We start from the raw sequence: 16,911 nt of genomic DNA on the forward strand, positions 1-16,911 counted from the left end.
TAATGATAGTTTTATACGGCGTTGGGTAAGAGATGGTTCATCTGCCTCAACGTAGAGACTGTCCGTAGGATGTTCTGAAGGACCCAAAACAAAGTCTCAGACCTTGGTGGTGGACAGAATCTAATAGTTTAAGGTTGCTTTTACAGGCTCCACCATATACGACGGAGCCATAATCAAGCTTCGAGCGGACCAGTGATCTATATAGGTGTAAGAGGGTAGTTTGGTCCCCTCCCCCCACTTTGAATTAGAAACGACTTTGAGTAAATCAAGTGCCTTCATGCATTTAGCTCTTAGGGATTTGATCTGCGGAAGAAAGGTTAAATGGGAGTCGAAAATCAGACCCAAGAACTTGGCCTCTTTTACAACCTTGATGTGAGTGCCATTTAAAAACAGTTCTGGGTCTTTATGTGGTTTATATTTACGGCAGAAATGTATGCAATTAGTTTTTGATTTAGAAAATTTAAAGCCGTTTTCAAGACACCATTTATTTATTTTGTTTAAACACAACTGTAGTTGCCGTTCTATAGTATGCATATTCTTACCGCGACAAGAAATATTAAAATCATCCACAAAAAGTGATCCATCAATTGAATCATTTAAAACCTTGGATAGACTGTTGATCTTGATACTAAACAATGTTACAGACAAAATACTGCCTTGTGGGACACCCTGATCCTGATTGTAATGATCAGACAGGGTTGAACCAACTCGGACTTTAAATTGTCTGTCTTTTAAAAACTGTGATATAAAAAGAGGTAAACGACCCCCTTAAACCAAAATCATGTAAATCCTTTAAAATGCCATGCTTCCAGGTGGTATCGTATGCTTTCTCGGGATCAAAGAATATCGATACTGCATGTTGTTTATTTACTATTGGATTTTAGGCAAAGGATTCTAAACGTACCAAATGATCAATGGTACTACGATTTTTCCTGAAACCACATTGGATATTTGATATCAGGTTATTGGTTTCAAGATACCAAGTTAATCTATAATTCACCATTCGTTCCATGGTTTTACAGACACAACTCGTTAAAGAGATTGGTCTATAATTAGTCGGATCAGTATGATCCCGGCCAGGTTTTGGAATAAGGACAACTATGGCAGTACACCAGGAAGTTGGGAAATTCCCTGAAGTCCATATTGAATCAAAAATATTTAGAAGTGTTTCCAAACATGATACTGGTAAATGCTTCAAGAGCTGATAGTGTATGTTATCATGAGCTTGCTCAAGGGCAGTGTGTAGCTCATGTAATGAAAATAATTCATTATAGTCTTCGCCATTGTCTGAGTTAAAATTTATTCTCTTCTTCTCCTGTTGTTTCTGATATTGTTGAAATTCAGGGACGTAGTTTGACGAAGAAGAGTGTTTGGCGCGAGTTTCACCAAGCTTATTGGCAATGTCAGGCTTACCAGTTAATATATTGTCACCATCCTTCAGATGATGAACAGTAGATTTGGAACCTTTGCCCTTAATTCTTTGGATCATGTTCCACACCTTTGATAATGGTGTGCGTGAATTAATTTTAGATACATAATGTCTCCAGGACTGACGTTTGCTCTGTTTAAATGTACGTCTAGCCTTTGCGTTGTTTATTTTTACAGTATTGAAATTATGAACCGTAGGGTGTCACCGGAAATACTTTTCTGCCCTTTTCCTACATTTTCTAGCTCGTTTGCAATCATCTGTAAACCATGGTTTACGTATGTGTAGGTTCATAGAGGACTTAGGAATAGTTTCATCAGCTATACTTTTCAGTTTCTCTGAGAATAACTGAATTGGGTCTGAAACATTTCTGAAAGTTTCAGGCTTCAGTGTTCTGGAACAAAGAGTTTGAAATAATGGCCAGTTTGCTTTGGTAAAATTCCATCTGGTCACAGGTGACTCATCAGTAGGGTTTATAGCTTTAAGTAGTGTAGGGAAATGATCACTTCAACATCGGTCAACATGGACAGACCAGTCAAATTCATTTAGTAAATTGGCATCTGTCAGAGTCAGATCCAATGCTGAATAACTTCCCGTGGCAGGATGTAAGTACGTGTTCGAGCAATCATTTAAGATACATATGTTATTGTCAGAAATAAAATCTTCAATTACTTTGCCTTTAGCATTAGTACTAACACTTCCCCATAGAGCGTTATGTCCGTTTAAATCACCCATGATAACACAGGGTTTGGGAAGCTGATCATATAAAGCTTGTAGATCCGCCTGCTGTAAAGCCGAAGAAGGTGGAATGTACAAAGAACAAATTGTTAAGGCAATGTGAAATGTAAGTCGAACTGCAACAGCTTGAAGATTAGTAGTTAATGGAACAACATTATGAATAACATCCTATCTTACCAAGATAGAAGAACCTCCAGTGGCTTTTGCACCTGGAGGTGAAAAGTGATTATACAAATTATATTTTCTGATATCACATTTATCTGTGTCTCGAAGATACGTTTCTTGTAGACACATTGCTGATGGTGTAAAATCCTGTATTAAAATCTGTAAATCATTAAAGTTATTCCTAAGTCCTCTACAATTCCATTGGATTATGCTGGATGACTGCGTCATGGTGGCTCTATTGGGGATCGTTCTCGTTGTAAGGACGGATGTTTACCGCTCTGAGACAAAGGGGTTGTATCCATATCAAGTGGTTCAAAAGAGTTATGGACAACTATATCTGAAGATGAAGTTTTCCTGTTTGTCTGTTTTCTATTGAATTTCTTTCTTTCATTTTTTTGTCAAAGGTTGAGAAGCTGGTGGTGCTGTGACTGGTACATTGGGAACATCAAGTACATTGACATCAATCTGAGCTTGATTTACAGTTTGGGTTGAAGATGTGTGTGACTCACTGACTGAAGTTATGTCAGAGGGTTGATCTGATTTGTCAAATCAGTCTGAACAGAAACTGAAGTGCATTTAGTAGTAAGTAGCAGCAACTGCAGAAAAAGTTTTATTGAGTGGAATTGGTGACTGATTTTCAACAAATGTTTTTGCTTCATAAAACGAGATGGTTTTTTTCATGTTTGACCTTAAGTATTTTAGACTGGTTTTGCCACACAGGACATAACCTTGATGAAGCAAGATGTTGTCCTTTGCAATTTGCACATTTGATGTCTGCTGAGCAATCTGTCCCTCTCCACAGCGTTGACAAAAAGCAGATCGATTGCATGATTTGGAGCCATGTCCAAATTTTTGGCACTTGAAACATCGGAGTGGATTGGGGACATACACCTCCACTCCGATGTTGACATAACCAGCTTTTATTGATTTGGGTAAGGCAGACAATGAAAAGGTAAACAGATATGTATTTGAGGGAATGATATCACCGTCCCGGGTCTTCACTGTAAAACGTTTGACTGTTGTCACGCCTTGATTTTGTAGTTCGTTTGAAATATCTTCTTCGGACATGTCGGACAGGCAACGTGCTCTGTCACGAACAATGCCGCGACAAGTATTTAACGTTTTGTGTGCAAACGCAACGACCTCAGTGTTTACAAATATTTTCAATGATAACAGGTTAAGAGACTGTTGCTTCCGCAAACACTCAATAAGAAGCTATCCACTACGAAGACGTGTCACGTTCTTTACTTCTCCGCAAATTCCTGAAATGGCTTTAGAAATTGCAAACGGGTTGAGCTTAAGTGGGTGCTTGTCTGCTGCTTCAATGATAATAAATCGAGGCCATGAATCAAGTACAGGAGATACATTGTGATCAGTTTTATCTGAATCAACATGTCGACGTTTAGATCTGTTTGAACCAGGATTTTGTTGAGCCATCGTGGAAATAATGGGATTCAGCATCCCTGCTCCCCACCCACCATGGAGTGCAAATGAGAGCGGTGTTTAATTGCATCGGATCTCCAACATGCAAACACCAGGGATACAGGGATGGTATACTTCAGCAAATATGACGCGAATAGCTGCGTAAGTTTACCAAATTAAATGTCTGGCTGGTTCGCCCATAACAAGAAATAGGAAACATACAGATTTCGGAGGTCAACATCACCGAATTGGCCCATGAGCCACCGCCTTCTGGCATGACACTCTAGGCAGATTTAATTTTGATAACGTAAAACGTTAGCCAAGACCAATCAAAACATTGTATATATTCAAAAATTGTATATGCACATAAATCATGCGCAGGGCTTGGCATGACCAGCCGATTGGTTGAACCGGGCCCATTCAACCACCCGTCTAGGTGAAGTCAGGGCCGAAGTGGTGTGTTTGGCAAAGGAACACTGTTCCTGGAACCAGTGCCCTCAACCACCAGAATCCCTTCCTCCACCGACACAGGGGCGCAACCCACGGCCAACAGGTTGGTGGACCAAATATACCCCCGGGTCCACAACGGGGGTTCGAAGAGCGCTTAGCGTGACCCAGCACCCACCACGAGGAGGTGGCTCTTCACGGGTGCCAACTCATTAAAGTGATTGGTCTGTAATTAGACGGATCAGTATGAACCCGGCCAGGGTTTGGTATAGGGACTACAATGCCATTACGCCAAGAAGAAGGGAATTATTATTGGCAATGTCAGCCTTATCAGTTAATAAATTATCACCGTCCTTTAAATGCTGAACGGTAGATTTGGAACGTTTGCCCTTTATTCTTTGTATCATGTTCCACACCTTTGAAATCGGTGTGCGCGAATTTATTTTGGAAACATAGTTTATTTAACACGCTTATTCTGTTTAAATGCGCGTCGAGCCTTGGCATTTAAAAATTTAACTTCATCTAAATTGTGAACTATAGAATGTCGTCAAATATATTTTTCAGCTTTTTTCCTATTCTTCCTGGCCTGATTATATTCGTTATTAAACCATGGTTTGCGAATGTGAGGATTTGCAGAGGACTTAGGTATTGTTTGATCAGCTACGTCATTGAGCTGATCTGAAAATATCTTAATTGGATCTTCAGTATTATTAAAACGGTCAGGTGTTAGGTTTGAAGTCTACAATACATCATACATTTGCCAATTTGCTTTTCTAAAATTCCACCTAGATGACGATGAATCAGCAGTTGGGGTCATGGCTTTCAGAACAATGGGAAAGTGATCACTGCACAAAGGTCGTCATGAACTGATCATTCAAATTCTTTTAATAAGTTTGCATCTGTGAGAGAAAGATCAAGTGCTGAATACGTTCCAGTGGCAGGACGTAAATATTTGTTTGAATCATCATTAAATATGCATAAGTTATTGTCATTTATGAATTCCTCGAGGACTTTCCCTTTATTGTTTGTATTTATACTTCCCCATAGAGGGTTGTGTCCATTCAGATCACCCATGATTATGCATGGCCAAGGGAGCTGATCATATAGCTGTTCAAGCTCAGATTGTCGGAGTGTAGTAGATCGGCACAGAGTAAATACAATGTGTATAGTTATTCGGACGGCAACAACTTGAAGATGGGTATTAAGGGCAACAAGGCTAGAAATGACTCCTTGTCGTATGAAATAGAAGATCCTCCCTAAGCCTTATCTCCAGGTGGAGAAAAGGAATGATAACAGTTGTATTGATTCAAATCAAATTGATCAGTTGATTTAAGATATGTCTCTTGGATATACAGTGCTGATGGTTGAAAATCCTCCTGAGTCCTCTGCAGTTCCACTGAATCAGATGTTTTTAGCCATTCATGGAGGTTCAACTGGGGGTCTAGAATGTGTTGAATGACCACTGCCATGTACAGGATGTGATGGAGTGACGTCCATATGAAGCAGTTCAAATGGGCTTCCAAAGAAGGGGGACCTCTAAATGCTTTAGCGTTTTACCCTTTTTCTTTAACTGTTTCCGTTTACTTTTTACAGTTGAATTGTCTCATTTTCCTGGTCAGATGTTGGCACAGTGAGTGGTTCTGATGGATCCTCTGTCTGAGAAGCTGATTAGTTTTTTTGGACAGTTTGGGATGAGACAGATTTATCAAGTGTGACCTGTTTATCTGTCACCCAAGATATCTGTCTGACATGGAACAGATTTCTGTGAAACGTAAACAGGACAAGATGAAGATACTGCTGCAGAATAAGAAGAAACAGTTGTTTGTGTCTGTATTGGAACTAATTTTTTGGCTTCTGTAAAAGAGATATTGTAAGCATACTTTAGTTTGAGTATTTTAGACTGATGTTTGACTGATGCTAAATGCTGTCAATCACAGTTGGCACACTTGATTTCATTAGTGCACTCTGAGCTCTCAGGAGCCCCACTGCAACGGACACAAATAGAGACACGATGGCACCATGACAAAAGTTTTGACAATTAAAACATCAGAGCGGGTTTGGAATATAAACTCCCGTACTGATGTTAAAGTAACCAGCCTTAATTGATTTTGGAAGAGTGGAGAGGGCAAAGGTGAACAAGTAAGTATTTGTTTTGATAATGGTGTTGTCCTGTTTTCTGGTGAAGCGTTTCACAGAGGTAACGCCTTGATTTGTTAAAGAAGCAGAAAATTCATCTTCTGTCATGTCAGACAGACATATAGCTGAATCCCGAACAATCCCTCTACATTAATTAAGTGATTTGTGCACCGAGACAACAACCTTGGTGTTATCAAACTTCTGGAGACCCAGCAAGTTAACAGATTGCTGTCTTCGGGCACATTCAACAAGCAATGAACCACTGCAAGACGAGTTACATTCTTCACTTCTCCGCAGACACTTTGTATGCCCTTGGATACAGCGAAAGGATTTATGTTCTATGGATTTCCATCAGCAGAAGATAGAACAATAAACTTTGGCCAAGATTTAGCAACATCTAGAGAAACTTCTTCATCAGAAGACAAAGATTCTACATGACATTTATTAGTTTTCAAAGAACCAGAGTTTTGGTTTTGAGACATGGCGTGCACATAGTATTTGACACCCTCGATCCCCACCCGCCATCGAGTGTCAACATGGGCGATGATGCAGAGGTAAACATCTACAACAAAAGGGATACAAGGGTGTTATACTCCGGCAAATACAACATGAAAAGCCAGAATTGTCTACCAAGAAAGAACTGTCCTGCTGGCTCTGCCCATAACAGGTATTTAGAGACATACGGAATTGAGAGGTTGACATTACTAGATTGGCCCATGAGCCACCGCCTTCTGGCATAGGACTCTAGGCAATGTAATGCAATCAATAAACTATACTTTGAAAATCGAAAAAGCCAAGACACAATGATTAAAATGTGTGCACAAATTGTCACCATGCACAGGGCTTGGCATGACCAGCCGATTGATTGAACCAGGCCCATACAACCACCCGTCTAGGTGAAGTAAGGGGCGAATTGATGTGGAATACCTGGTCATGGTTCCAGTGCCCTCAACCACCAGACTGCCGTCCTCCACCGTCCTCCAACCCACGGCGAACAGGTTACCCAATTCGGTCTTATGACCAGCAGTGGGGTGCGGTGGACCTATATGCCCCTGTGTCCCCACACAGGGGTTTAAGAGCTCTTAGTAGGGCTGTGCAATATTACCGGTAAACCAGTATATACCCGTACAGTATCTCGCGATATGATTATTGCGATATTGTTCAGATGCTGTAATATATTGGGTCATCCAGAGTTAGCCCCCTTTGCATTATCTGCCCTTGATATCCAAGCCCAAAAATGTGGGAGTATCTTTATAAATGGCTCCAAAAGTGCCAAATATTCTACCAAATGCGTTACGTTTTGTGGGTTTGAATGGTTTCATATGTGACATTTTGGAGGAATTAAGGGATCGCTCATAATTATGGCTTGGGGGGTGATGATATTTATGGATTAGCATGTGCAATGTGAATCTCTTAAATTTATGTACAAAAATAAGTTAACTTCAGGCGATTACGTCATCAAAACATGTGATTCAGAGATTGTTTTATGTATGAAATCTGCTAAAATATAGATGAATATTAAAAAACGTACTTATGCAGGCGTGTTCCTGGAGGTGGTAATTGGTAAACTATATCCGTTTAATTTAATGTCACGTCTTATTATCCCCAGCAACGCGTTTTTAGGGGGTATTAAAATGCACTCAGTCCGTGCACATTTGTCTTTTCCGGAGCATAACTCTGAAACCGTTCACTATTTCTTCACCAAACTTGGCACATAGATAGATCTGGTGGTGAGCTGGTGCCTTTGGTAGTTTTGGATTTTTTAATATAACATTTTTGTGTTTCCATGGCAACAAGTTTGACTTAGACAGAAATTGGTGGTAGTACTCTTTTCCAGAGCAGAACTCTAAAACCGTTCACTATTTCTTCACCAAACGTGGCACATAGATAGATCTGGTGGTCTACTGGTGTCTTTTGCTAGTTTTGGATTTCTGAATAAAATATTTTTTGCGTTTCCATGGCAACAAGTTCCACTTACACTGAAATTGGTGGTAGTGCTCTTTTCCAGAGCTGAACTTAAAAACAGAAACACTGTTTCATCACCAAATTTCATACATAGGTAGGTCTAGTGGTGAACTGGTGCCTTTTGCTAGTTTTGGATTTCTGAATAAATATTTTTGCGTTTCCATGGCAACAAGTTCCACTTAGACTGAAATTGGTGGTAGTACTCTTTTCCGGAGCAGAACTCTAAACCCGTTCCAGGTTTCCTCACCAAACTTGGCACATAGATAGATCTGGTGGTGAGCTGGTGCCTTTTGGTAGTTTTGGATTTTTTTAATATAATATTTTTTGTGTTTCCATGGCAACAAGTTTGACTTAGACAGAAATTGGTGGTAGTACTCTTTTTCCAGAGCAGAACTCTAAAACCGTTCACTATTTCTTCACCAAACGTGGCACATAGATAGATCTGGTGGTGAGCTGGTGCCTTTTGGTAGTTTTGGATTTTTTAATATAATATTTTTTGTGTTTCCATGGCAACAAGTTTGACTTAGACAGAAATTGGTGGTAGTACTCTTTTTCCAGAGCAGAACTCTAAAACCCGTTCACTATTTCTTCACCAAACGTTGCACATAGATAGATCTGGTGGTGAACTGGTTTTGGTAGTTTTGGATTTTTTAATATAATATTTTTTGTGTTTCCATGGCAACGAGTTTGACTTAGACAGAAATTGGTGGTAGTACTCTTTTCCGGAGCAGAACTCAAAAACCGTTCACTATTTCTTCACCAAACGTGGCACATCGATAGGTCTGGTAGGGTACTGGTGCCTTTTGGTAGTTTTGGATTTCTGATTAAAACATTTTTTGCGTTTCCATGGCAACAAGTTTCACTTTGGCTGAAATTTGTGGTAGTACTCTTTTCCGGAGCTGAACTTAAAAACTGAAACACTGTTTCATCACCAAATTTCATACATAGGTAGGTCTAGTGGTGAACTGGTGCCTTTTGGTAGTTTTGGATTTCTTAATATTATAAAATAAAAAAAAATTGCGTTTCCATGGCAACAATTTTGGCTTCAACTGAATTTGGTGGTAGTGCTTTTGTCTGGAGCAGAACTTTGAAACCTTTCAGTACTCTCCTTCCACTTAGTTACATACACGCCAAAACATTCGACATAGTAACTCGTAGACATATTCATGAAGAGTATTTTACCATTGCGGGGAATATTGATGATTTTGTCTTCTTGTTTGGATGTTAGATTGAATTCTTCTCGCTCTAACGTTCGCCGTCTCCTGCTACATGTACGATGACGCCACATATAGCTTACTCTCGTTCTAAAGCAGCTAGAGACACAATAGACTCAGCGTAAGTAATTTTTGCATTATTAGAGTTATATATTTGAATTAATAATAATTACAGTGCTGCAGTCTTGGCTCTGCCTTTGTGCACAGTAGTTATTTTCGAGCCGACCAGTCCTTGTGCTGATTAATGCCGAGCGCCAGGCAGGGACCATCAGGTACCATATTTTAACGTCCTTTTGGTATGACGCAGGGGGGATCGAACCGAAGACGTTCCGCTCTCCGGGCGGACGCTCTAACCACTACACCACGGATGCAGCGCCTTAAGTGTGACTATCGAACAATTCAACCCCTGGACTAAACAACCTTAACCATCTTTATCTCTGATTATGTATCACAGAGTGTCCTTAAACACTGAGTGATCGAGTACATTAACGTTGTTCGGCCTCGTACGTGTATGTGATTCACAAGTCGCTGGGGACGGTGGGGTAGCCTTGTGGTTAAAGCGTTCGCTCGTCTCACTGAAGGAACGGGTTCGATTTCCCACATGGGTATAATGTGTGAAGCCCATTTCTTGTGTCCCCCGCCGTGATACTGCTGGAATATTGCTAAAAGCGGCGAAAAAAACTAAACTCACTCACTCACAATTTTACTGAACATGCTACGTCATGGTTGTTTATATTTGAACTTAGGGGTGTTCGGTTGCTACGATTTCACTATTCAAGACTAAATACATGCATCATTTGAGTTTTACGTTAATCCACAATTATTCTGTTCACCTGGTGCATTTCATGTCACTGATAAAGACCTGTAGACATAAAACAGTGCACTGTCATCTTGTGCCAAGACGTCACCCACGTTCAGATGGGCCGTACAGTTGCACCGCCAAGAAACGGAAATCTACGCACCACTGCACTGTATGCGTGCCAAGGACTAAGAGTCGGTTTAAATAAGCAAAGGTTAGTCATGGTAAAATGGCGATAAACCGAGTTAGTTTCAAACGATTCTGTCTAATGAACGATGAACACTACACAATGTATTACAGAATCAGGTTCTTCTAAATGACCGATGGTCAAAACCTTTCAAAAATAGTGCTCACTCAAGAACTAGTATGGACGTTTGTAGGTAAATGTGATGTATCACCTTCTGTTCTTATGCTGAACAAACCAGGACTGATCTCTCAAGGGAATATAAATGGATGCATCCGTTCTCATGAAGTACAGATCGTTGCGCTAGTTGACATCTGAAGACATCCATTACACTCGCTGCATGAAGAACATTTTACGTTTGTTGCTGTTGTCAGGCAAGCCCGGACCAGACAATACAATGTTTGATATTGTGAGCGACAAGGTTACGATGACACACGATCACCCATGAAGCCTGATCAGCAGCTCCATCTGGTAACCTCTTAAAACCAGGGGCCCGCCTTACACTGGCGTAAGTCTATGTTAAAGTATGGGAGTATACGATCACCTTAGCGGTAAGATTGATTTGTGAAATGGGGCCCAGGTTGGTTGCTGGGGACCAGCTCTAGTCCCAAATCCCCACAGCACACTACGCTTACACACACAATAATTATTTTTCTTAAAGATTTGTTTCTGGAACATTTCCACTGTCAGATCTGTCTTTACTTTTGAGACAATGAGAACTCATGTTGTCTGCTTGCCTCTTTCATGTCTGTTTGTCAGTATTCCAATGATACAGTTCTCTATTCATTGGGTGTGTGTGTGTGTGTGTGTGTGTGTGTTTCTACGTCTATTACTCTCCATACAGCACCTGAAGTGTGACAGACACAACTGACAAGCATTTATTTATCTCTTACAACAAGCATAGTGGCATCTTACAAAGAGTATGGGTTGCACTTGATGTGCTGAGAACAAGACGAGTGGAAGATTTTTATGTCGTTGCTTGTTACAATCAGATCGGACGGCTGTCTCTACCGTTGCGACACTGAGCCTGAGAACTTTAGCGAATGGCCTTCTCCAACGTATTGGTGGTGGTGTGTAGTCATAGCATAGAGCTCAGGTCACAAATCAGTTGAAGTTAAGCAACGTTAGGGAAGGAGAGTCTTTGGATGAGTGAGCGTGTTTGGCAGCTTGACTCCTGAAAGTTTCTAGGACGTTAGTCTGTGGTCTCACCTGTGCATTCTAAAAGACAGTACCTGTGAAGATCCGGGTTAAAACTGGTTTTCAGTAACCAATTCTTGTCATAACAGGCGACTAACGAGATCGGGTGGTCCGGCTCGCTGACTTGGTTGGCACATCGTATCCGAATTGTGTAGATCAATTCTCATGCTGTTAGTGGTTAGTGCTGTTGACCACTGGATTGTCTGGTCCAGACTAGATTATTTACAGACCGCCGCCATATAGCTGGAATATTGTTAAATGCAGCTTTAAACAACAAACAAACCCAACCAATCTAAAGAAAGTGTGTACAGCCATACTTTTCTGAACAAACATAGCATGGCTGTGCATGTCATCAGATATCCGTCAACACGAAATCCGTCAACACGTCATCCATCAACTGGGTTGCATCCATGTTCAGCAGGCTTTGGCTGGGGAATTTCACTGCACATTATAGCAGACATGTGAGGGTGCCAACGTGGAAATTAAACAAACCCCACCCTTCGGTGGCAAACAGTTTTATAACCACTAAACTACCTCGCAGCCCTGCAGACTTCAGTAAAGAGTTCAAATCTCAGTTACCATTTTGTGTCTGTTCAAGTCAGTGACAAATAGCAATAATAAGCAGAAATATTTAACAATCTGACCCAGACAAAGCACCTGTGTGAAGCCCAGCCTTTTGTTATGAGAACATATATATTCTCATAATGTGCCATATATATAATTATAAATCTGATGTGATTCTCAAATTTATTTATCTTTCCTTAAAAATAACTATTCACCCAAAATCTAACGTCATCTTACCACTGACCACTTTTCATTGTCCATATTGTGTGTGTGTGTGTGTGGTGTGTGTGGTGTATTCAAACAACAAAGGGGGATATTTAAATGTAGCTTGGTGTTTTGTCTTATGTCTTTTTCAAGTTAGGTTAAACACAAAGTGCTCAGTACCCAGGTCGGAAGTGTAAGGAAAGGACAAGCCATGTCGGCAAGTTTGAGGTGAGGTGAGGTGAAATTGGGTTTAACGTCGTACTTGAGAATATTTCGCTCATATGACGACGTGCATGCGTGTGTATGTGTATGTGCGTCTGCTTGTACTAGCCCAGACTTAAGCTGGTTTTATAGTGCTAGCTCACTGAGATACCATGCTGCAGTGAAGCATGAATACCCCACTCAGACACAGTATACTGACTCCGAGCAGACCAGTCCTTGTTGTACCCATTAATGCCGAGCGCCAGGCAGGGACCAACACGTACCATATTTTAACGTCTTTTGGTATGACGCGGTCGGGGATCGAACCCGCGACCTTCCGCTCTCCCGGGCGGACGCTCTAACCACTACACCACGGAAGCGGTCTCGGCAAGTTCGAACTGAATATGACGGCATTGAGTAAATTAAGCACGTTGTGCTATTTCATATGATGGATTTATTTGTGGATTTTATTCTGAGGATCTAGTTGGAACATCAATGATTTCACCACAAAGTAAGACTTTTAACAGAGATGCCAACCCTAATTTAGCCCATTGTACACATTGTACCCGTGTGGGGATTTGAACCCGGGTCTTCGGCGTGACGAGCCAACGCTTTAACCACTAGGCTACCCCACCGCCCATTTAATAAAGAATATATAGATATTCTAAGAACTTATTAACATTGTACTCACCTAAATCAGTAGTAAGTATCCACATATTGCTTGATACTGAATAAAATGTGGTTCCAACTTATTGTGTACAATAAATTCAAACCACATATGCTATTGATAATTTAATTTAATGCATTTTTTGGTGTATTTTTACTGCTATCGTAGTCGTGTATTTTGTGTTGTTTTTTCATAACAAATACATCGTATCAGTTGGCATCTCTCCTTTTAACCATTTACACTGATTTTTCATCACATGTATATAGACTGCCACAATTAAAACTATTTTACATTGTCGTGTGATCTCTCTTTGGTATGTGTGGATACATGTTCTGTGGATCCACCCCTAACACTCTGGTGTGACGGGCACTTACTACTGTACTACATCATCATCCAGTAGATCTGCACAAAATCAAGGACAAAACACCTCACAACAGAGTATTTTTATTTCTATCTAAATATGTCAGGAAGAAAATAAACTGCTCAAAATAACAATAACATACAAAGCTATAAATGAAAATAACTACCAAAGCCTTATATGCTCTGAACTCAATAAAGGCAAGCTACAAGCCATCTAGCAACAGTGTTTGCATAGGGCTGACGGTCATGGATAAAAATGACATTAACTCAAGTTTTATCGTCTCTAAAAATGTTTAGTCAATTCATTGGAGCACAGTATGATGAAAATATATTTTACAGAAAAGACAAATATCAAAATTATTTCAAAATAAATCCACCATTTTAAGTCCCAATAAAAGAAATGACATGTTTGACACTTGTGTCAATAGAAATGAAGTTGGTTTGTATATAACACATAGGGTTTGTTCCACTACTTCGTTGATGGTAGACCCAGAACATAAGTAAAATAAGCATATGGAGTAGTTAGTGCGTTGTTTAAGTATTGTATGAAAGGATTTGGGTAGCATTAATATTTATCAGATCACATAACATTAAGACATGCACTTACAAATACAAGTTACAAGAAAACTCTACATGCATTTTATCACATATGTTCAGGTTTTAAGGCACATGTAACATGGGTTTAATTTTTAAAGAATAACTGTCCGGCAGTTTTTATTTTGAATTATTGAAAAAGCTTTCATTCAGATCTTAATTTTCCTCTTCCACACTGTTTAAATTTTCATGACATGTTATTCATTAACATGACTGAAATATACAAATTTAACTTCAACATCCAATTTCTTTCAGTAAAGTTAAAAACTTAGCACTTGAGGATGAATATCAATAATTTATCATCTATTGCACAAGTATAGTTAGAAACAAATAAATCAGATATGATTAAGTCATTGATAAATTCCCAGGCAAAACCTTGGAGAATCAGCAACATTGTTTAAAAAGTGTGTCATGCACAATTATTACCCTATATGCTTGTGGTAGCAGCTACATGGTACATTAGGCTATTGATACAGAAAATGTTCAACACCAGAATCTCTCAGTCAGGACATTGACCTTCACAAAGGTCATTTCTGTAAGGTCAAAAGGTAAAGGTCATTTCTTAAAAACGAATTTGACCTTGCTTTAATAGCAGTATTCCCAGAATCAAAGATTACCAGTTAAAATGAAACTGTTCTTTAGCAAATATTTCCATTATGGTCATTTTAAAACTTTAATGCCATAAGTTTGTAAGTGTGAGATAATGGATGGAGATGAATCATGCTTCGAACATCCTCCTCCTGGTGTTCATGCCTACAGGAATCTGTGCCGATGCCTGTCTGGGAGATCTGGTGTCCAATATGGCTGTAGTTGTGGTTTATGCAGAGATTGCCACCTACAAAAGAAAACAAAAATTGTGGCAAGGTCCCAAAAACACAAATATGGAAATGAAACAAGAACAGAGGTCATGAACAAAGAGGAGTGAGTGAGTGAGTTTAGTTTTACGCCACACTCAGCAATATTCCACCTATATGACGGCGGTCTGTAAATATTCGAGTGTGGACCACACAATCCAGTGATCAACAGCATGAGCATCAATCTGTGCAATTGGGAACAGATGATGTGTCAACCAAGTCAGTGAGCCTGACCACCTGATCCCGTTCACCTGATCCCGTTAGTCGCCTCTTACCATGAAATTAGAAGATACTAAACCACCATACGCATAATACCATTTTTATTAAACAAGTTAATGATTTGGTATCAAACTAGCGAAAGCAAGTTTGATACTAAATCTTTCACGAGTTTTATAAAAATGTTTTTTCACGGATGCAAGTTTTGTAATCTGTTCATTACTCTCCAACATAAATTGATAGAAACTGCCTGTGTCATTGTGATGACTCTCAGCTTTCTGCAAGTCAAGCAAGGTATTAGCATTGTGATGTCATTGAGTTATGTACTCGCTTGTGTTCATCTCAATTGGATATCCTAATTTTCCTTTGAGTAACCATATAAACTGTACCCACCTCACTCAAACCCAGTTGGGTATTTTGTGATATTCCATTAATTGTAAAAATAGTATAAAGTTTAAATGTTATTTATATTTAATCTGTAACATGAGAAACGATCAGAAAGACTGCAAGTTGTCTTGTTCATGTGTTGAAATAGAACCTCTCAATATACCTCAGTCAGTTTATCTATGCACCTTTACGCAAGCTAAGATTTGACATTTTTGCGTGTACGCATGTAAGATCTAACATATTGAGTATTTACAAAAATCCAAGCGTACTTGTACACAATAGACTTAATAAGAACTGAGTTTTCACATAATTTTTTGCGTAATCTACGCAGATATGCAGCTTATCTGTACCTCTGTGTAAAACATTATGACATCATATATCCGGCATCACGTGCATGCGATGTTACTACACAATGTGTAATACATTGTAGATGTATTAAACAGTGATATCCCTTTACTATGTGAACTTGCTGATCCTTGTCAGACATGCTATGTACTTTTCATTTTATTTTTTTTCACAAAGCTAAACACTAATACATATTTCATATGCACATTTATTGGTCACATGACCATTGGCGCTAGTGTATGCATGTACATGCACTGATGCACATTGGCAAATACACATCAATCTCAAATTTAAATTCTGTTTCATATCATTGACATGATTAAGATATTTTATCAAGGATCAAGTGAGTGAGTTAAAATTTTACGTCACATCGGCAATTTTTTCGGCCATATAGTGACAAGAAACATTTAGTTTAACTATAAGAAATATCTGTCGCAAAGCACAGTAAAACAGTAGCAAGTTATCACAATTTGAATCTAAAAACTAACCATTTCAAATCATATAAGACTTTATTCAACACAAAGATCAATATTGCATGTAATACCAATAAAATACGAGCTATATACCACCAGTCACCAGAGCCAGACCGCCTCACTGGGGATCATGATCAAGGATCAGCAGGGGGATCTAAAGTCAATTAGACACTTGTGGTATTCTTTGATAATTCTCTGGTAGACAGATATATATTTATATTTGTAAGATGCTTCGGTAAAGATCAAAGGCGCCGACAGTACTTTATCAGACGATAATGTGCACTTTTTGCATTACGTCACAATGTATTGGCATCACTGCGCCATTCTAGTCTGCCCCCTCATAACCGAACACT

The 16,911-nt window shown here is 39.4% G+C and overlaps 1 protein-coding gene across 2 annotated transcripts in view; it reads right to left on the reverse strand.

The window, feature by feature from the left end:
• Positions 1–13,757: 13,757 nt before the first annotated feature.
• Positions 13,758–16,911, reverse strand: part of LOC124284951 (gelsolin-like protein 2) — a 44,443-nt gene continuing 41,289 nt past the window's right edge. For both annotated transcript variants that reach the window (XM_046721083.1, XM_046721084.1), the window contains exon 15: positions 13,758–15,118. In XM_046721083.1, coding sequence (XP_046577039.1) covers positions 15,101–15,118 — 18 coding nt within the window. In that variant the 3' untranslated portion in view covers positions 13,758–15,100. The remainder of the gene's footprint in view (positions 15,119–16,911) is intronic.

Source organism: Haliotis rubra, unplaced genomic scaffold (assembly GCF_003918875.1).
Source record: "Haliotis rubra isolate DU_JTF1 unplaced genomic scaffold, ASM391887v1 Scf349, whole genome shotgun sequence".
Classification (NCBI taxonomy): Eukaryota; Metazoa; Mollusca; class Gastropoda; order Lepetellida; family Haliotidae; genus Haliotis; species Haliotis rubra.